This window comes from Nerophis lumbriciformis, linkage group LG13 (genome assembly GCF_033978685.3).
Source record: "Nerophis lumbriciformis linkage group LG13, RoL_Nlum_v2.1, whole genome shotgun sequence".
NCBI classification, from domain to species: Eukaryota; Metazoa; Chordata; class Actinopteri; order Syngnathiformes; family Syngnathidae; genus Nerophis; species Nerophis lumbriciformis.
Window position 1 is genome coordinate 33,561,658 of NC_084560.2, and position 22,610 is coordinate 33,584,267.

General features: G+C 41.7%; 1 protein-coding gene across 2 annotated transcripts; it reads right to left on the minus strand.

Annotated features, from left to right (window-relative positions):
* Positions 1 to 694: 694 nt before the first annotated feature.
* Positions 695 to 22,608, minus strand: pde1a (phosphodiesterase 1A, calmodulin-dependent). 2 transcript variants are annotated; one of them, XM_061970984.2, is made up of 16 exons: positions 20,527 to 22,608; positions 19,268 to 19,294; positions 12,641 to 12,754; positions 12,404 to 12,586; positions 11,851 to 11,917; positions 11,210 to 11,326; positions 10,979 to 11,119; positions 6,152 to 6,252; positions 5,961 to 6,056; positions 5,793 to 5,894; positions 5,590 to 5,710; positions 5,428 to 5,509; positions 3,489 to 3,609; positions 3,234 to 3,418; positions 3,075 to 3,170; positions 695 to 3,002 (listed from the first exon to the last, which is right to left on the minus strand). In XM_061970984.2, exons 1-16 carry the CDS (start codon positions 22,143 to 22,145, stop codon positions 2,950 to 2,952), a joined length of 3,225 nt encoding a protein of 1,074 aa, XP_061826968.2. In that variant the 5' UTR covers positions 22,146 to 22,608; the 3' UTR covers positions 695 to 2,949. The 2 variants fall into 2 exon arrangements, with proteins under 2 accessions (XP_061826968.2, XP_061826967.2); XM_061970983.2 differs by having other exon boundaries at positions 696 to 3,002; positions 5,961 to 6,086; positions 20,527 to 22,605.
* Between the last annotated feature and the right edge of the window lie 2 nt (positions 22,609 to 22,610).

Here is a 22,610-nt window from a genome sequence, read left to right on the forward strand (position 1 = left end):
TAACGTTAAAACAACATGCTTTTTGACAACGTTTAATCAATGTCAAGTTGTGACGTTGATTTGATCATTGAATTTTGGTCATTTCCCAACCAATATTTTACAACACAAATACGTTGAAACAACATGCTTTTTGACAACATTTATTCAATGTCAGGTTGTGACGTTGATTTGACCATTGAAATTTGGTCATTTCCTAACCAATATTCTACAACACAAATACGTTGAAACAACATGCTTTTTAACAACGTTTAATCAATGTTGGGTTCTGACGTTGATTTGACCATTGAAATTTGGTCATTTCACACCCAATATTTTACAACTCAAAACATAACGTTGAAACATGCTTTTTGACAACGTTTAATCAATGTCAGGTTGTGACGTTGATTTGATCATTGAATTTTGGTCATTTCGCAACCAATATTTTACAACACAAATACGTTGAAACAACATGCTTTTTGACAACGTTTAATCAATGTTGGGTTCTGACGTTGATTTGACCATTGAAATTTGGTCGTTTCCCAACCAATATTCTACAACACAAATACAACTTTGAAACAACATGCTTTTTGACAACGTTTAATCAATGTCAGGTTGTGACGTTGATTTGACCATTGAAATTTGGTCATTTCCTGACCAATATTGTACAACACAAATACGTTGAAACAACATGCTTTTTGACAACGTTTAATCAATGTTGGGTTCTGACGTTGATTTGACCATTGAAATTTGGTCATTTCACACCCAATATTTTACAACTCAAAACATAACGTTGAAACATGCTTTTTGACAACGTTTAATCAATGTCAGGTTGTGACGTTGATTTGATCATTGAATTTTGGTCATTTCGCAACCAATATTTTACAACACAAATACGTTGAAACAACATGCTTTTTGACAACGTTTAATCAATGTTGGGTTCTGACGTTGATTTGACCATTGAAATTTGGTCGTTTCCCAACCAATATTCTACAACACAAATACAACTTTGAAACAACATGCTTTTTGACAACGTTTAATCAATGTCAGGTTGTGACGTTGATTTGACCATTGAAATTTGGTCATTTCCTGACCAATATTGTACAACACAAATACGTTGAAACAACATGCTTTTTGACAACGTTTAATCAATGTTGGGTTCTGACGTTGATTTGACCATTGAAATTTGGTCATTTCCCAACCAATATTCTACAACACAAATACAACATTGAAACTAAATACTTTTTGATGACGTTTATTCAATGTCGGTTTCTGATGTTGATTTGATCATTGAATTTTGGTCAATTCCCAACCAGTATCCATCCATCCATTTTCTACCGCTTGTCCCATTTGGGGTCGCAAGGGGTGCTGGAGCCTATCTCAGCTGCATTCGGCGGAAGGCGGGGTACACCCTGGACAAGTCGCCACCTCATTGCAGGGCCAAGACAGAAAGACAGACAGCTTTCACACTCACATTCACACACTAGGGCCAATTTAGTGTTGCCAATCAACCTATCTCCAGGTGCATGTCTTTGGAGGTGGGAGGAAGCCGGAGTACCCGGAGGGTCCCACGCAGTCACGGGGAGAACATGTTAACTCCACACAGAAAGATCCTGAGCCCAGGATTGAACCCAGGACATTCGTATTGTGAGGCACACACACTAACCCCTGTTCCTCCGTGCTGCCCCAAACCAATATTCTACAACACAAAAACAACGTTGAAACAACATGCTTTTTGACGACATTTAATCAATGTCAGGTTGTGACATTGATTTGACCATTGAAATTTGGTCATTTCCCAACCAATATTCAACAACACAAATACAACGTTGAAACATGCCTTTTGACAACGTTTAATCAATGTCAAGGTTGTGACGTTGATTAGACCATTGAAATTTGGTCATTTCCCAACAACGTGGATCCAACTTTAGACATCAACGTTGTCTCAATTTACAAATGTAATAAAAAAAATAATATTTTGCAACAATGTTTCAAAGTCAGTTTTAAAGGGCGTGTACGTATAATCAATGTTCTATCAATGCCTTGCGCCTGCTAGGATCCTCATTCTGACATTTCTTAAACAGGCCGTTCTGTCAATGGGCTTCTGCACTGCATCGACAGCGACAGGGTTGGACCACTCACCTGACCATGTTCTTGTGCTGCTCTCTAATTCAGTCCTAATGTTCTCAGTATTCTGCTTGTCCTCGTCTTTTCTTGAACGCACACAAATCACTGGCCATCTTTCTGCCAAGACGATACTCTGCTGAAAATTCTGGTTGCGTGTGAGACACTTTGGGGAGTTTGTCCTACAGGGACAACACGATGATGATTTAAGAGGATGGCCGTGAAGAAGGTTGCACTGAGTACACAACAACAACAACACAGTTAGCCATGACATGTGACATTGATTTACACGTGCTCCTCTGGCGCCCTCTGGCGGCAGTAACCTGATTTGCAGGCTGCTCAGTGAACACAACTGCGAGCGTGTCAAGTCAACGTTGTCTTTGCAAAGGCATGGGCTGTGTACCTAATGAAGTGACCTTTGACCTCTGAGAGTGACCTGCGGGAGACGTGACTGAGACAAGCGGAGAACGTTTAATGCACGTTTACAGAAGCGACACAATACCTACTGCACGCGTCACACCACCAGGCGTTGCCGTGGCGACGGTGGATCTTTATTGACGACGATGAGCGTAAAAACACCAGAAGCCACGTGAGGAGAGCGGTGGTCCGCAGCACTGATGCATGCTGGGACGTGAAGGCTAGAAGCGTCTGGGTTCGTTCTTCGGCGCTCTAACGGGTACTTCCTGTCAGCTCCAAGGCTCCGCCCCTCTATGTTTGGCCCATGAAGCTGCCAGGAAGCGCGTGGTGCCTTCGCGGTCGCTAGTAAACAAAAGTTCTGGAGGCTTCCAGGCCGCTGCGCCGTCGGTCGCCATGGCGACGGCATCCCTCTCAAACGCTTCGCAGTGGGCGTCAGGCGATTTCAGGCACTTTGTCGTCTTCCTGCTCCTCTTTCGGCCCCGCCCCTGCAAGTGTCACCATAGCAACAAGGTCAGCGCACAGAGAGCTGGGGGCGAGTGTGCGCGCGCCACTCGCACCGTTCCACGTGGAGTGGTCTGCGGGTTCGAGGTCCGCCGGGCCCTGCGGCAGGTCCTTCCTAGACTCCGCTTTCTCTCGCTCCTTATTGGCCAACTCTGGTGACACACGCAAAGCACACTCGGCGTCACATCGCCGCACATGTGCACGTGCACACCCACCGTCCACCGAGAGCTCCTTCCACCGCTCCTTGTTGCCGGCAATGACGGCGGACAGGTGCGTCCTCAGCGCCGGCAAGTCAATGGCGGTCAACGAGAAGTCCAACTGTCCGTCGTCGCGGCTGCCATGGTGACCGCTGTTGTGTCGTTGGACGGACTCCACGGTGACGGAGCCACTTCCTGTGAGGCTGCAGCAGAGTGACGTCACTGCCTGAAGGGCTAACTCATGAACAAAGTGCATTATGGGAGTTGTGATACCTGGACCGCCTGTTTCCGGTCTCCCGACCCTTCCTGTCCTCGTCGATCAGAGGAGCGATCACCTTCTCCGTCATGTCCACCAGAACACTGAATGTGGGCTCCACGATGAAGTCGATGAAACCTGACGGACAGGAAGTGACATTTTACGTGGTGGTTGGGGACAAAATTACATGGACACATGAATGAGTGAATCATTCAATGGTCGTTTTTTAGATTATTTGATGTATTTGCAGGTTTGTGTGTTAGTTCCAAAAGTTATGGCTTTATTTTGATGAAATTTCAGGAAAGTGATTCCATTTTGGGGGTGATCCGGATCACCATCTGGAGTCCGGATTTTTTTTAGAAAAATTTTATGTTCAGCAAACAATCCTCCAAGACCCTAAAACAATAACTTATTCAACCTTTTAAGTAGTTTGGCTCTTTTTTGGTATAGACAAAAATATATTCCATATTTTTTTTATTTGTATTTTGAAGTCATTATTTATTCTATTTTTTTTTGTGTTGTATTCATTCATTCCCTTTTCTTTATTTGTTATGTTTTAAGTCACATATTTTTTCATTTTTCAATATGTCACGGCACGGGCTCGAACCCGCTTTTCTCCTGCAACTCTGCCAGCAGGACACGCCCCAGGTCGCGCAGGGCGCTTCACGCCCACGCAACGGCAAAGCTGCAGGCAATCTTCTATCAGCGCACCTGGGCCTAATCAAGACAAGCAGTATAAAGACCAGCGGATCCAGGGAGCTGACGCCGGAACGTAGCCAACTCTTTGTAGTAAGCATTCTGTCTCTAGCTTCCCCTCCCGCGTACTTGGTATGTCCTGGTCTTTCTAGTTTTCCTCGTCTCATGTCCTTTGTGTCCTCCACAGTGTCCTAACTGTTTCCCCATGTTCGAGTTGTGTACCTCAACTTCCCCTTGGATTCCAGACTGTTTCCCTCGATCCTTGACCTCTGCTGGGACACGGACCTTGTCGCTTCTCTCCAGCCCCCGACCACCTGCCTGCCCATGGATACCTCTTTGCCTCGCCCCTCTGGACTGACGAAGGATTCATCCAACACGCACTTACAACAACCCTGGTAACATTTACATTATTAACTCTACACATCGTCTGGCACCACACTTAGAGTAGCGTACACATCCCACACATTTATCAAAGGTTTAAATAAACCTCTTAACCTGACCTTCCTCGTGGTGTCGTCTCCTTCCCCTGATAAACGTAACAGAATATCTATAATTTTGAATTATTGAACATTTGTAAAATGTCATTGTTGTATTTTCAATTAAAACAAAAATGAAAACATAACTTTTCAAAATGATGTTAACAGTTTGGCACCATGGCTTATTTTGTTTGGAAAATTTTTTTTTTTTAAGTATTTCAATTCATTTTCAAAGTTCATTATGTATTTGATTCATTCATTTATTGACATTATTTGTAAGTTTTAATTTATGTATTTTTCATTTTACGTTTATAAATATATTATAATTTTTAAATAATGCATTTTCCTTTATTTAATTAGTTTTATTAAATTATTTTGTTGTAATTTTGTAATCATAAACATGTTTTAAACATTGATTACATTTGTAAAAATGTTTTAATCATTGAATTTTTTAATTTACACATTTGTATTTATGAAATATTTAAGTTGTTTAGCAATTTTGTATTTTTTTTTACTTTCATATTTCTTTATTGACTTGATTTTGTAAATATATATATATATATATATATATATATATATATATATATATATATATATATATATATATATATGTAAGTGTGTGTGTGTGTGTGTATATATATATATGTATGTGTGTGTGTGTGTGTATGGCACTATTATCATTATTGCCATTTTATTACAGTTTTTCAACATTTTTTAAATCACTTTATTGTACATTATTTGATGTATTTATTATTCAAATCTTCCTTGATAGTTTGAGTCTTACCAATCTGTGATTGTGCGATTACGGTTGCCTTGCGGTCACAGAGAGGAGAAAAAGGAAGTCCGAGCTCCACTTCTTTGTCTCCCTGGAAAACACAGCATGTCAGCCAAGAAAGACATGCAGGATTGCATGTGTGTGTGTGTGTGTGTGTGTGTGTGTGCGCACCTGTCTGAAGAACTCCTCCATCAGGCTGTGTGTCCAGCGGAAGTGCAGCGGCCACGCTTTGGCGGGATGACTGATGTCGGCGGCGTGAAGCATCAGAGACAAAACCTTCACCTTGTCCAAACTGCCAGGATGTCACATGACCAGCAGAACATCTGAGTCATTGCCAGAAATAGGCTTGGCGCCATGGGTCAAAGGTCACTGACCCGTGTGATTGTGTCAGGGTGTTCCTCATTGTCTTAATCTGCTGGAAGTGACACGACATGTCCGTGGACATCACCATCTCGATGACCAGCGCCCTCAGCTCCCTGGAGACAACGTGACAACCTATTGACACTGTGTGTGTGTGTGTGTGTGTGTTCATGTGCGCGCACCTCCAGTCTTCCTTGTTGAGGTTGACCAGGATGTTGGTGTCCTCCTCCGCCATCAGCCTGTAGGCAGCACTCACATGGTGGTTCTCCAGCACCGACCTGTCGTTGTAGAAGATTGCCACCTCCGACCTGAGGCATGCGCCACACGTCACCGGCGAGCGTGCACGGGGGCTCACTTTGCAGAAGGTACCTACCTGGTGTGGATGTGGAAGTTGTTGGTTGTTCCCGTGTGCTCGAAGTCGTGAATGGCAGCCGCAAACACCATCGCCAGGATCTCCAACTCACTGAGCCAGTGCTACACACACACACACACACACACACACACACACACACACAAGCACACACTTTGACTGGGGGGCCGCATTGGGCTTAAAAATTTGGGCATATATATATATATATATATATATATGTGTGCAGAGGTGGGTAGTAACGCGCTACATTTACTCCGTTACATCTACTTGAGTAACTTTTGGGATAAATTGTACTTCTAAGAGTAGTTTTAATGCAACATACTTTTACTTTTACTTAAGTATATTTATAGAGAGGGAACGCTACTTTTACTCCGCTACTTTTATCTACATTCAGCTCGCTACTCGCTACTAATTTTTATCGATCTGTTAATGCACGCTTTGTTTGTTTTGGTCTGTCAGACAGACCTTCTAAGTGCCTGCTTTACTGGTGACGTTTCACTTCGTTCCACCAATCAGATGCAGTCACTGGTGACGTTGGACCAATCAAACAGAGCCAGGTGGTCACATGACCTGACTTAAACAAGTTGAAAAACTTATTGGGGTGTTACCATTTAGTGGTCAATTGTACGGAATATATACTGTACTGTGCAATCTACTAATAAAAGTTCCAATCAATCAATCAAAAGTGTGAAGGAAAAAAGATACTTTTTTATTTCAACCGTACATCCCGTCAAAAGCCTAAAGACTGACTGCACAGTTCCTGTCTTCACAATAAAAGTGCCGCTCCATCGCGCCTGCGCTTTCAAAACAAGAGTCTCCGAAAGCCAGCGCAAACAAGCTAGCAAGCTAAGGAGTTTGACGCCAATATATTTCTTCTAAAGTGTATAAAAACGAATATGGAAGCTGTACAAATAAGATGCCAAAAACCCACCACTTTCATGTGGTATTAGACAGAAAGGAGGAACTTTTCTTCTCCTCCATTTGAAAACGTGGACGTTATCATCACTACTGTCTGATTACAATCAACGCAAGTCATCAGAATCAGGTAATACACCAACTTATATTCTAGTCTTCATGAAAGAAAGGAATCTATATGTTAAACATGCATGTATATTCATTAAAACATCTTTAACATGTAAACAAAAACAGCAAAATAAATACATATAAATTATATACTGTATATATCAATGTATATGTATGTATGTATATATATATATATATATATATATATATGTGTGTGTGTGTGTGTATGTTACTCATCAGTTACTCAGTACTTGAGTAGTTTTTTCACAACATACTTTTTACTTTTACTCAAGTAAATATTTGGGTGACTACTCCTAACTTTTACTTGAGTAATAAATCTCTAAAGTAACAGTACTCTTACTTGAGTACAATTTCTGGCTACTCTACCCACCTCTGTATGTGTGTATAAGTGTCAAACAGCTCAATTGTTGTTTCATCTGACAAAACATGGACAAAGATAAGACCTTCTGGAGGAAAGTTCTGTGGTCAGATGAAACAAAAATGTAGCTTTTTGGCCACAATACCCAGCAATATGTTTGGAGGAGAAAAGGTAAGGCCTTTAATCCCAGGAACACTACTACTACCGTCAAGCATGGTGGTGGTAGTATTATGCTCTGGGCCTGTTTTGCTGCCAATGGAACTGGTGCTTTCCAGAGAATAAATGGGACAATGAAAAAGGAGGATTACTTCCAAATTCTTCAGGACAACCTAAAATCATCAGCCCGGAGGTGGGGTCTTGGGCGCAATTGGGTGTTCCAGGAAGGAATGGCTAAATCAGGCTAGAATTAAGGTTTTAGAATGGCCTTCCCAACGTCCTGACGTGTGGACAATGTTGAAGAAACAAGTCCATGTCAGAAAACCAACAAATGTAGCTGAACTGCACCAATTTTGTCAAAAGAAGTGGTCAAAAATTCAACCAGAAGCTTGCCAGAAGCTTGTGGATGGCAACCAAAAGCACCTTATTGCAGTGAAAGTGCCAAGGGACATGTAACCAAATATTAACATTGCTGTATGTATACTTTTGACCAGCAGATTTGCTCACATTTTCAGTAGACCCATAATAAATTCATAAAAGAACCAAACTTCATGGATGTTTTTTGTGACCAACAAGTATGTGCTCCAATCATTCTATCACAGTGGTTATTAACCTGGGTTCGATCGAACCATAGAGGTTCGGTGAGTCGGCCTCAGGGGTTCGACGGAGCCTCCGCTGCGGAGGTCCAGACACACCCGACTCATCGTGTAAATAAAAACTTCTCCCTATCGGCTTTATGGATACGGCAACAGCAGAAGTCAGACTGATTTACATGTGTGTAATTTGTTGTGAGTTCATGCACTGTGTTGGTTTTGTTCTTTGAACAAGGTGATATTCATGCACGGTTCATTTTGTAAACCAGTAAAAAAACATAACTTTGTCTTGAATTTGAAAAAAATATATATTTTATTTTTCACTAAAGAAGGGTTTGGTGAATGCGCATATGAAACTGGTGGGGTTCGGTATCTCAAACAAGGTTAAGAACCACTGCTCTATCACAAAAAAATAAGAGTTGTAGAAATTATTGGAAACTCAAGGCAGCCATGACATTATGTTCTTTACAAGTGTAACTTTTGACCACGACTATATATATATATATATATATAGCCTATACATATATATGTATAAGTACATATTATTATAATAATATAATGGATATATAATTAATCATTATTATAATTGGTTATTAAGAGTATGTGAAAATTGACTCCTACCTCAACCTCCCTAAAGTTTTTTAACCAATCAGAAATATCAAGCAGCAAAAATGTGCCAAACATGGGTAAAGCGTGGGGGCGAGTGTTTTGCATTTTTTCCATCATCCCTTGTAATGGATTTAAATTAAAGTTAAAAGTTAAAGTGCCAATGATTGTCACACACACACTAGGTGTGGCGAAATTATTCTCTGCATTTGACCCATCACCCTTGATCACCCCCTGGGAGGTGAGGGGAGCAGTGAGCAGCAGCGGTGGCCGCGCCCGGGAATCATTTTGGTGATTTAACCCCCAATTCCAACCCTTGATGCTGAGTGCCAAGCAGGGAGGTAATGGGTCCCATTTTTAATAGTCTTTGGTATGACTCGGCCGGGGTTTTTGAACTCACAACCTACCGATCTCAGGGCGGACACTCTAACCACTAGGCCACTGAGTAGGTGGGTGGGTTTAGTTTTAATAGTTTTTTTTCATAATTAATAATTGGACGTGTTTTATAATATCCACAAATTTCAATGAGCAGGTTGTGTTATGTGTGACCATGATTGTTGAATTTTTGTGCTGGTTAATTAGGCACCATGACTAAGGAAGGTTGTTCATATAAGTGAATGATGTGCTCTGTTGCCTTGCAAGTACAACTAATGGTGGAGTTACTTTTGTTGGACACCAGGTGGCAACAAAAGGGCAACTATCAAGACCGCTGGCTAGTAATACAGGAAGTTAATACACCGCTCGCGGAGTCTTGCAAGCCAAATTGAAGACGCCCGCGCTGCCATAGTTTGGCATAGAGGAATATTTTCCACCTACGCCTCAGAATTGGCCTCCGTTTTACTAGAAAAGATACACACACGATGACTGTTACGTTATCAAATACATGAATTATTGTCTCCAGTTCAATGGTATTGTAAAGTACCAGCCTTGAGAGAGGAGGAATCAGCACACACGCTTCAAGATAACTTTCAGGTTTGAAACCCGTCGAGGCGTATTAACCTAGCTGGACAAAAGCATGAAGAGACGGGTGACCATTTTAGAGACTGCTGCGACCTTCAGATTGGCCGGCTCTCTCTCACAGCGCTGTTATTGGTATTGTTTGTACTTACCGTCGATTCTGAACTAAAAGACGCTACTTTTTTTCTACACTTTGAACCCTGCGGCTTATAAAACAATGCGGCTAATTTATGGATTTTTCTTCGCTGACGGCCATACTGCAAAAGAAACAAAGACATTAAAAAAAGGTGTTTTTGTTTGTGCCATCTTTTGGATGAGTTCACTCATCTCCCATTTCGTGCATTCAACTGGAAGTACAAGTGCCGTTCCATCTTCTATCAGTCTCGTAGGGATTCTTCATTCATCACTCCAAGCAACGTTTGTAAGTTTTACAATACAACTAAAACTGTTTATACTTACTAAACCATCCCATGTGTGATTTCTGTAGAAGTGTTTTTATGCATATTTTTACGTGCTATCGTATTGTAATCAAGCCAGCGTCATTAGCATTAGCTAAAATGTTACCACGTTTAGAGTGTCTGTGTTAGTATTATTAACTCACAACAACATTCTTTTGTATTGTTTCAGTTTCACAAATTCCTCAGTAAATTCAGCAAAATGTCTCCGTGGAGTTTTCGAGTCTGTTTAGCTGATTGGAGAGCTAGCTTGCGAAACTAGCGGGTCCATGACGATGACTTCTGTTTTGTTTGATAAGCCGTTTGGAAACAATTAAGGTCTGCAAATAAACATTTATAAAATATTTCTGTGTAAATAGCTAATTTCACAACGTATGTATATATATATATATATATATATATATATATATATATATATATACATATATATATATATATATATATATATATATATCTGCAGCTTATAGTCTGGTGCAGCATATATATGGAAATTTGGTTTTCCTTTGAAAGTGTAGTGGCTGCTCTATAGTCCGGAAAATACGGTGCTCCTGTTTTGTAGAATAAATTGTGAAACTTCAATTCTATCATCATTTAAGACCGCTTTAGAATAAAAGGATCTGGGTGGACTCTTCTCTCCCAAAGGGGCGGGGCCTAACAGTACCATGAGTCCGGTGTGCAGCATCAGGAAGTGTGCCGTCTGGGTGACGTCAGCGGCGTGGACCAGGTTGTGGTACGGGTTCTTGTGTTTGCTGTAGCCGTTCTCCAGAGCCTCAACGAACTGCACCAGAGCCGGGACAGGGATCTGGACACAGGACAGACTGTGGCTACAACTGGTCCTGACTCCATGGTAACGACACACACACACATGGCGACGACGTGGAGATGTGTGTACCCTGAACCTGTTGATGAGGTCATAGCGGGTCAGCAGCTCGTAGACCAGGAACTTGAGGGCGTGGTCTCCGGTGGCTTCGTGCAGAAGGAACACGTCAAAGGACCACCGATCCACGTCCTGAAAACACAACATCACTGTTGTTACACCTGGAGGCCAGCAGGGGGCAGCCCTACTTTGTATGGAATAATAATAATCATCAAGAACGATACAAGCACAAATTATTAATACAAATAGTATGAAAACAAGACATTAAAAGTATAAATGTAATATTATATATTACAAATAAAAATATATCATGAATTACTAATAAATAATAAAATATATTATCATTAAAAATATAAATAAATAATACAATATATTATGACAAATTACAAATAAAAACAATTGTTATAAAATATAATTTAAAAAACTCATAACAGAATTCAAAGCGTGACATTTAATTATATCATATTTCAGAATGTTTTTTTTTTAATCATTTTATTTTTACATTATGTGTGACGTATTGTGGAAAAATAACCAATTTAAAAATGATGAAAGACTGTTTTTATTCAATGACATCATCTGAGACGCATGATGATGTCACTTCCTGTTTATTACTGTTGCCGCAGCAATAAAACTTTTTTTTTTGGTTTTATATATACCTTGAGAGCTGTCAGAGCCGTGGGCGGGTACGAGAGTCCGGCCATGTTGGAGGTCCGTCTGTACATCCTGTCTCGCACGCGCACACACACACACACACACACACACACACACACACACACACACACACACACACACACACACACACACACACACACACACAGATATATAAATATCGTGCGCACAGTCTCCCATCCTCCTCCGCACTTTGTGAGCAGGATGGATTGTCAGTCGCCATGGTAACGGCCGTCTAAACACAGCGTGGCTGATCATTTTTGATTTCACGCGTCGTTAAGCCGCTGGCAGATGAAGCGATACCTCGCTGTCAACGGCGACTAATTTGAGCCCTAATGACCGCGGACTTCACCATCATCATCATCATCATTGCTATCATGCTCCACAGAGCGAATGTCTCCGCACTAACGTGATCACGCCGTGCCCTCACCCTGAGGTCCACAGATGTCCTTTTCGTTCCTCACCCGTCCTAATTGGGCTGTCAGTTGTCTAATGGGGTACATGGTGGTGGTCTGGATGCAGCGTTGTGACGAAGCTCACCTCTCAACAAAGATCCCGGCCTGCACGGCGTGGACGATGCTGCGGAATCGGGGTTTTTCTTCCGGGCGACGCTTGGCCACGCCCATCTTCCGGCTGAAGGTGCACGCCAGCCAATCGCGCACCTCACTCGGCACCGACTCGGCCTGCAGGTCGCTGAGCTCGTCCTCGGGGTCCAGGAGACGCCTGCAACACGCGGGCGGCGGTCAAAAGTTTTTTTCAAAGGGTTATTTGTCTTACTTGGTCTCGTCCGTGTAGACGGCGTCCAACATGGAGGCCGCCAGCTGCAGGTTGCGACGCAGCTCCTGCAGGTCCACCACGCCATGGTCCATCTGGTCCAGAACCACTTTGAGTCTGTCCACACAAACAAGAACAGGAAGTGCTTTGTTACCATCACTAAGGACACACTCATATTGTGAGGTTCATTCTTTTGAATTACATTTATTTATATACAAAACCCAAAACCAGTGAAGTTGGCATGTTGTATAAATGGTAAATAAAAACAGAATACAATGATTTGTAAATCCTTTTCAACCTATATTCAATTGAATAGACTGCAAAGACAAGATACTCAACGTTCGAACTGGAAAACTTTTTTTGCAAATATTAGTTTATTTGGAATTTGGTGCCAGCAACATGTTTCAAAAAAGCTGGCACAAGTGGCAAAAAAGACTGAGAAAGTTGAGGAATGCTCATCAAACACTTATTTGTTATATTCCACAGGTGAACAGGCTAATTGAATCCAGTATTATTATGCTTTTATATTTCCTGTATTTTATATTATTACTTTGAACTGTTTTATATTAAAACAATTTATCCTGTAAAGCATCTTTGAGTACTCTGAAAAGCGCTATACCAAATAAAATGTATTATTATTATTATTCAATGGGAACAGCTTCCATGAAATGTTCAATCATTCACAAACAAGGATGGTGCGAGGGACACCACTTTGTGAACAAATGCATGAGCAAATTCTTTAAGAGCAACATTTCTCAACCAGCTATTGCAAGGAATTTAGGGATTTCACCATCTACGGTCCGTAATATTATCGAAAGGTTCAGAAAATCTGGAGAAATCCCTGCACGTAAGCGGCAATGCCCGTGACCTTGGATCCCTCAGGCGGTACTGCATCAAAAACGACATCAGTGTGTAAAGGATATCACCACATGGGCTCAGGAACACTTCAGAAAACCACTGTCAGTAACTACAGTTGGTCGCTACATCTTGTTTGTTTCAAGTTTATTCACAATACCATAGAACAATCACAATTGTAGTGAATATCATTTAAAGATGTTGGTAAGTGAAAGGGTCCCCCAAATAAGCTAGAAGAAGCTTTTGACAGTGGGTCCAGAGGACAGTATATACATGGAATGATGAAACATGGTGGCAAGCACAAAAAAACAACAACACTATATGATAAACACAAGATAACAGTACTAAAGCAAGCATTCACATACATACATACATTCATTCAACCATGCAAAACCCAACAGTAGTCTACCCCACATGAGGCATTAGAGATAGGTGGTTAATAGGTAAGTTTTCAGTTTCTTTTTGAAGTTGGAGAATGGATACAGCATCTTGAGGCTCTCATTAAGCCGGTTCCAAATCTTTGGTCCCCTGCATACAACCCTTCGAGCAGTACAAGCCAGTAGACAATGTTTACCTGATATCAGATCTAAGTTACGAGTGTTGTGGGCATGCTGGGGATGATAGATAGGAACCAAGCTACAGAGCCTAAGATTCAGCCTGTGAATGACTTGATAGGTTAGACAAGCATTGTGATAAATATTGAACTCTGTCAGTCTTAAAAGATGATAATTATGGAATAGATGTCGAGTGGGGGCATTAAACTTGGACCATGACAGGGCCCGTATGATTTTCTTTTGCATGGATTCTAATTTGTGAAGGTAGGTAGGGAAGGTGTTACACCAGATGACATTACAGTAGTTTAGATGTGGTTCAAAGAGAGTTTTATATAAAGGTAAGTAGAGCATAAAGAGGAAGATAATGACAAAGGTGAAAGAACAGGCCAACATATTTGGATAATTTGTTTAACAGATGGCTAATGTGACATTTGAAATTGAGGTATTCGTCAATGATGACCCCCAGGAAGTTTGTGGAGTACACTCTCTGTATTTCCTGCCCATTGATGTTGATATGGCAGTGCTCAGTATTTGTCCGGTTTTTATGAGAACGAAATAAAATAAAATTAGTTTTATTAACATTAAGTGAGAGCTTATTGCATTTGAACCAGGAATCTACTTTCACAAGCTCTGAATTGATAGTTACTTGTAGATCGTGTAGGCTCCTGTGTGAGGTAAACAAATGTGTATCATCAGCAAAAATTATTTTATGAAAAGTTTCGGAGGAGTTTACAAAATCATTTATGTATAGGATAAAAAGGAAAAGCCCCAAGATGGATCCCTGGGGAACCCCATAATTTATGGTCATACAGGGTGAATTGTGATCATTGACGCATACACATTGTTGCCTTCCGTATAGGTAATAACGGAACCAATCGAGAGGTACCCCTCTGACACCATAGTGGTATAGTTTATACTATAAGATCTCAAAGTCTATTGTGTCAAAGGCCTTGGACAGATCCAAAAAAATGCCAATACCGCATTTTCCTTCTTCAATACAGTCAATGACTCTTTCCAAGAGGTCGAGTATAGCCATACAGGTGGTGCTTTTTTTTACGAAAACCATATTGGGAGGGGACAAGGATATCTAGTTTTTCTAGAAAGCCATTCAATCGGTTATAGACCACTTTCTCAAATTTTTTTGAAAATGTTGGTAAAATTGAAATTGGCCTATAATTGTTCATATCATTTGTATCACCTGATTTAAAAATTGGGATTACTTTTGCCACTTTGGACATTTTGGGTACAATTCCAGCACTAAGTGACAGGTTTATACAGTGACAAAGAGGATTTGTGATCACATTTGCTATGGCTTTCAAGATTTTGCTACATATCCCGTCCACTCCAGCTGTATGTGATGACTTTAGGTCCATAATGATCGTATAAAACTCATTGATGTCGGTTGGCTGCATGAAAAAGGAGCTAGGGTAGCTGCCTGATAAAAAATATTTAAAGGAATACCCTGGAGGTTGACTTATTTTACTAGATAGGTTTTCCCCAATAGAAGCAATAAAGGTATTAAAACTATTGGCAAGATCAGCCCTATTGGACCCTGTATCCGGAAAAATCTGTAAGTGCAAGTTAAAACTCTACTCTGCAAAGCCAAAGTCATTTATCAACAACACCCAGAAACGTTTCGCTCGGCCCAAGCTCATCTAAGATGGACTGATGCAAAGTGGAAAAGTGTTCTGTGGTCTTACGAGTCCAAATTTCAATTTGTTTTTGGAAACTGTGGACGTTGTGCTCTCCGAACCAAAGAGGAAACGAACCATCCGGATTGTTATGGGCGCAAAGTTCATAAGCCAGCATCTGTGATGGTATGGGGGTGTATTAGTGGCCAAGGCATGGGTAACTTACACATCTGTGAAGGCACCATTAATGCTGAAAAGTACATACAGGATTTGGAGCAACATATGTTGCCATCCAAGCAACGTTTTCATGGGCACTCCTGCTTTAATTCAGCAAGACAATGCCAAGCCACTTTCTGCAGGTGTTACATCAACGTAGCTTCATAGTAAAAGAGTGCGGGTACTAGACTGGCCTGCCTGTGTACCAGACCTGTCTCCCATTGAAAATGTGTGGCGCAATATGAAGCGTAAAATACCACAACGAAGACTGTTGAACAACTTAAGCTGTACATCAAGCAAGAATGGGAAATAATTCCACCTGAAAAGCTTCAAAAATTAGTCTCTTCAGTTCTCAAACGTTTACTGAGTGTTGTTAAAAGGAAAGGCCATGTAACACAGTGGTAAAAAGGCCCTTGTGCCAACTTTTTTGCAATGTGTTGCTGCCATTAAATTTTAAGTTAATGATTATTTGCAAAAAAAATTAAGTTTCTCAGTTCGAACATTAAGTATCTTGTCTTTGCACTCTATTCAATTTAATATAAGTTGAAAAGGATTTGCAAATCATTGTATTCTGTTTTTATTTACCATTTACACAACATGCCAACTTCACTGGTTTTGGGTTTTGTAAAATGATTGTATTGTGTCTTTATTATTTAATTGTGTGTCTTTTTTCACTACTCATCTTATAATTGAACTCTATTTTTAAATGCATATTGCAGACTTGAGAGACACGCAGTAGTTTGGAGGGAATGTGGCCCAACAATGACAGCTTTCGTTTAACCAGGTGAAACCAGGTAGTGATGGCAGGGGTTGATGAGCTAGCAGTTACATTTTGGGGTACATGTCCTTAAAAAGGACAACTGCAGAGGATTAGCGTGACGACACAAGGCAGCGTGACGGATGTGCTAAGGCTTGCCTCGCCTCCACGGCGCCACCTGCAGTCGCTCAGGCTACTTTTTTTTTCTCTCTTTGGAGGCGCTCATCTGTCTTAAGTGACAGCGGTAGATGCCACTTTGCACCCTCACAGATGTGACATGTCTGTTTGTTCCATAGTAGAACTGGTCAGACCCAGTTGAGTATATATATATATATATATATATATATATATATATATATATATATATATATCTTTATATATATATACTGTATATATATACATTAGTATACTTACAAACATATTTGTACATATATACATGTATACATATGTATATATTCATATATACGTATATACATTTCCATCCATCTACATATATATATACATATATACATATATATATACACAATTATGAACACAAAACAAACACATTTAAATAGAATAATTAAAAATAAATTACTATACCTAAATAGTAAAAAATATATCAATTACGGGTAAATACAATAAAAACATATTTACATTTAAACTTACAAACACATTTAAATACAAAACCCAAAACCCAGTGAAGTTGGCACTTTGTGTAAATGGTAAATAAAAACAGAATACAATGATTTGTAAATCCTTTTCAACTTATATTCAATTGAATAGAGTGCAAAGACAAGATATTTAATGTTCACACTGAGAAACTTAATTTTTTTTGCAAATAATCCTTACCTTAGAATTTAATGGCAGCAACACATTGCAAAAAAGTTGGCACAGGGGCATTTTTACCACTGTGTTACATGGCCTTTCCATGAGCTCAGGTGGAATTATTTCCCATTTTTGCTTGATGTACAGCTTAAGTTGTTCAACAGTCCGGGGGTCTACGTTGTCGTATTTTAGGCTTCATAATGCGCCACACATTTTCAATGGGAGACAGGTCTGGACTACAGGCAGGCCAGTTTAGTCTTTTACTACGAAGCCACACGTGCAGAATGTGACTTGGCATTGTCTTGCTGAAATAAGCAGGGGCGTCCATGATGATGTTGCTTGGATGGCAACATGTTGCTCCAAAATCTTTCAGCATTAATGGTGCCTTCACAGATGTGTAAGTTACCCATGCCTTGGGCACTAATACACCCCCATACCATCACAGATGCTGGCTTTTGAACTTTGGCCGATAACAGTCCGGATGGTTATTTTCCTTTTTGGTCCGCCAGACCACAGAACACTTTTCCACTTGTGTTGTTGATAAATGGATTTTGCTTTACATAGTAGAGTTTTAACTTGCACTTACAGATGTAGCAACCAACTGTAGTTACTGACAGTGGTTTTCTGAAGTGTTCCTGAGCCCATGTGGTGATATCCTTTACACACTGATGTCGACTTTTGATGAAGTACTGTGAGGGATCGAAGGTCACGGGCATTGCCGCTTACGTGCAGTGATTTCTCCAGATTCTCTGAACCTTTTGATGATATTACGGACCGTAGATGGTGAAATCCCTAAATTCCTTGCAATAGCTGGTTGAGAAAGGTTGTTCTTAAACTGTTCGACAATTTGCTCACGCATTTGTTCACAAAGTGGTGACCCTCGGTCCATCCTTGTTTGTGAATGACTGAGCATTTCATGAAAGCTGCTTTTATACTCAATCATGGCACCCACCTGTTCCCAATTAGCCCGTTCCTTTCTCACTCTTTTTTGCCACTAGTGCCAGCTTTTTTGAAACCTGTTGCAGGCGTCAAATTCCAAATGAGCTAATATTTGCAAAACATTTACCAGTTCGAACATTAAGTATCTTGTCTTTGCAGTCTGTTCAACTGAATATAAGTTGAAAAGGATTTGCAAATAATTGTATTCTGTTTTTATTTACCATTTACACAACTGGTTTTGGGTTTTGTAGAATATTCAAAAATAAACGACTAAATTTAATACAACTAATACATTTCCCAAAAAAGCATTAAATAAATAAATAAACACATATTTCATTTGACCATATTTAAAAAATATTTTAAATTAACAAATTAAAATTAAAACATACATGAGTGAACCTAACTTTAAAATTAATATAAATAGAAGAATATTAAAATATAATAAATATATAAATAAATGAATATACTTAGTTAAAAACATTTAATTTGTAGTTCACAAGAAATTAATTGAGGAAATAAATTTAGATTAAAAACATCTAAATTTACAAAGAAATTAGATAGAAAAAATTAAAATAAATGAATATACTTACATTTAAATTTTGCAAATACTTTAAATCAAAAAGATAAACGAACATAAATGAATACACTTAAACTTAAAAAAAACATCTTTAAATCATCATTTTAAAAGGTAATTGACACACGTATGCATTAGCTTGACCTCTGCAGTTGAAAGGCATCCTATTGTTGTCATGGCAACCTTGCTTCTAAACAGGATAGAATAGGTTTTAGTTTCCATGGTAACAGCAGGAAGCAGAGATGTTTTTAAGTTACATGGTGAGTGAAAGAATGTGTGTGTGTGTGCATGTCTTACCTCTGTGATGTGTGTTTATATTTCTGCCTGGAAAAAAAACAAAACACTATTATGATTGGAATACGCTTTGGTGTCAGTGTTGTGTGGACACAACTTTCCCCAAATGTACACTTTTATCAGAGCTCCACGCATAAGGTGCATTTTTGGAAGACCTGCATGCCTTCACACACACACACACACACACACACACACACACACACACACACGCACGCACGCACGCACGCACGCACGCACGCACGCACGCACGCACACTCACACACAAAAACACACACGCACAAACACACGCACGCACGCACACACACACACACAACGCACACACACACGCACACAACAACGTGGTGCAAACCAAAGGACATATAAAGCCATCTCCATCTTTGTTTTCTGCATGGAAGGCACTTGTGTGTGGTTGCCAAGGAAACTGGCCAGCGACATACACAAATATGTGCTCCTGCACACGGCAGGAACCTGTTGGTGTAATCTCATTCACACACACACACACACACACACACACACACACACACACACACACCTAATGATTCCAGTCTCGCTGCGACACCCCTCCTGGACTGATGACGGCCATCTTGGACTCCTTGGAGCTCTTTAACCGTCTGACGGTGTTTTGGATCGCCAGCGCCGTAGTTGTCCACTTCTGCTGCACATGGGCAGAAGTGAGAGACTTTTGGACTCGATGGGTCTCCCTCACACCTTGGACTTGCCAGTGTGTGTGTGTGTGTGTATGTGTGTGCGTGTTTATGTGTGTACGTGTATCTAGCAACACGTTCAATCCTGTTTTAGAGTCCAGTCGGGTTACCTCCACCAAGGCAGTAGCAGCACATTTCCTGGTTTGGGAACAGGACGGGAAAAACTGTTCCGTCAGAGTCCAATAATTGTGGACCTGTGCTATTCTCACTAGAAATGTGTAACTCTCACTGATGCAGGACTTAGAAATGTCCAAAAAGTGCCAAAGTGGACCGGGTCAAGTTCTAGTAGGTCCTGTGAGGGTCTTGACTGGCTGCTTGGCAAGGCTGTGATGTTGCAATTGTTTCACGTGCACACACACACACACACACACACACACACACACACACACACACACACACACACACACACACACACACACACACCCACACACACACACACACACACACACACATCGCGCTCCCATCCACTTGAAATCCTTCTCAGCAGCACAACATGACATCATCAGTATGACATCATCAGTATGACGTCATCAGCTGCAGCACTTCCTCTTTACTTACATTCCTCTAAGACGATTCAGAACTTGACTGTTGTGGGTCTGATCCAAAAGATCCACAAAGTCCTGCATCTCCTCCTGCTCCTCGTCCCAGCCATGTTGCGCCTCCTTTGCGTTCACCTGCTGCATTTTCAGCAGAGCCTGGTCCATGTGTTGTTCCTCCACCTTATACACCTCCTCTTTCTCTTCCTTCTGTTCCTCTTCTTTCTCCTCCTGAAGCACCTCCTTCATTTGTTGCTCTTCTCCTTGCTGCACCTCCTCCACCTGCTTCACCTCCTTTTCCTTATTTAGTACCTCCTCCATTTCTTGCACTTCCTCCTCTGCTTCAAGCTGGAGCACCTCCTCTTTCTCCCCCCGCTGGCCATTTAGAAGCACCTCCTCAGTTGGATTCTCCTCTTCGTCCTGCACCTCTTTTTCTTCCAACTCTTCCTCCTCCGGCACCTCCTCCTCTCCCACTATTATCACCTCATTGTGTCTTTGCACCTCTTCCATTTCTTGCTCTTCCTCCTTCTGCACCTCCTCAGTTGGATCCACCTCTTCCTCCTCCTGCACATCCTTTTCTTCCACCTCTTCCTCCTCTGTCATCTCCTTTTCTTCCAACTCTCCCTCCTTCTGCATCTCCTTTTCTCCCACCTCTTCTTCCTCCTGCACCTTCTTTTCTTCCAACTCTTCCTCCTCCTGCACCTCCTTTTCTTCCAACTCCCCCTCCTTCTGCATCTCCTTTTCTTCCACCTCTTCCTCCTCCTGCACCTCATTGTCTTCCACCTCGTCCTCCTTCTGCACCTCCTTTTCTTCCACCTTTTCCTCCTCCTGCACCTCCTTTTCATCCCCCTTATCCTCCTCCTGCACCTCCTTTTCTTCCCCCTCTTCCTCCTTCTGCATCTCCTTTTCTTCCACCTTTTCCTCCTCCTGCATCTCCTTTTCTTCCACCTCTTCCTCCTTCTGCACCTCCTTTTCTTTCACCTCTTCCGCCTTCTGCACTTCCCTTTCTTCCAACTCTTCCTCCTCCTGCGCCTCCCTTTCTTCCACCTCTTCCTCCTCCTGCGCCTCCTTTTCTTCCAACTCTTCCTCCTTCTGCACCTCCTTATCTTCCACCTCTTCCTCCTTCTGCAACTCCTTATCTTCCACCTCTTCCTCCTTCTGCATCTCCTTTTCTTCCACGTCTTCCTCCTTCTCAACCTCCTTATTTTCCACCTTCTGCACCTCCTTTTCTTCCACCTCTTCCTCCTTCTGCACCTCCTTTTCTTCCACCTCTTCCTCCTTCTGCACCCCTTCCTCTCCCACTAGTATCACTTCCTCCGTTTCTTGCTCTTCCAGACGCACCTCCTCAGTTGGTTCCTCCTCCTGCACCTCCTTTGCTCCCATTAGTAGCACTTCCTCCGTTTCTTCCTGGTCCTCCTCCTCCACTTGTAGCATCTCCTTCATTTGTTGCTCTTCTGCCAGTTTCTCCACCTGCTCTTGCGCCGCCTCGACATTCGGCTGCACCGCCAGCTCCAGGTGTTGCTCTCCGTCCTCCTGCTCCTCCTCCTCCTCACTCTGACGCACCTCCTGGCTCTCCGCTTCCTCAAGTTTCATCTCTTCTACCTCCTCCTCGGGGGACAGCGCTGACTCCTCCGCGTTCATGTCGGCATGGAGGAGGAGGCGAGAGGTTGTCGGCCGATTGTCAGACTGCCAACATGGATGCCAGTCGGTGTGGGGAGAAGACGGGAGTTCATCCAACTTGCCGTGACGTCAGCGGGGCGGCCGACCGGGGAACGCCGTTGATCTTCGTCGCGCTCCCACGCAGGAGGCGAGGAAGTGAAAGTTGACGGGCGGAAGAGGTCAGAATGAAGGATTGTCTGCTGGACTCGGCGCTCCGACACTGGCGCTGAGCGATGCGGCTCCTCGTCCCGGAGAATCGCCGTGGCAACGCAGGAAGGAAGTGAAGACGAGAGAGAGAGAGAGAGAGAGAGAGAGGGAGAGAGAGAGAGAGAGAGGACGAGGCGGGAGCAGAGAACATTAAACGGCGTTGCCATGGTAACGACAAAGCTGTTGCTAAGAGTGATGGAATCCTGCACACAGAACTCCTCCTCCTTCATTTCGCCACCT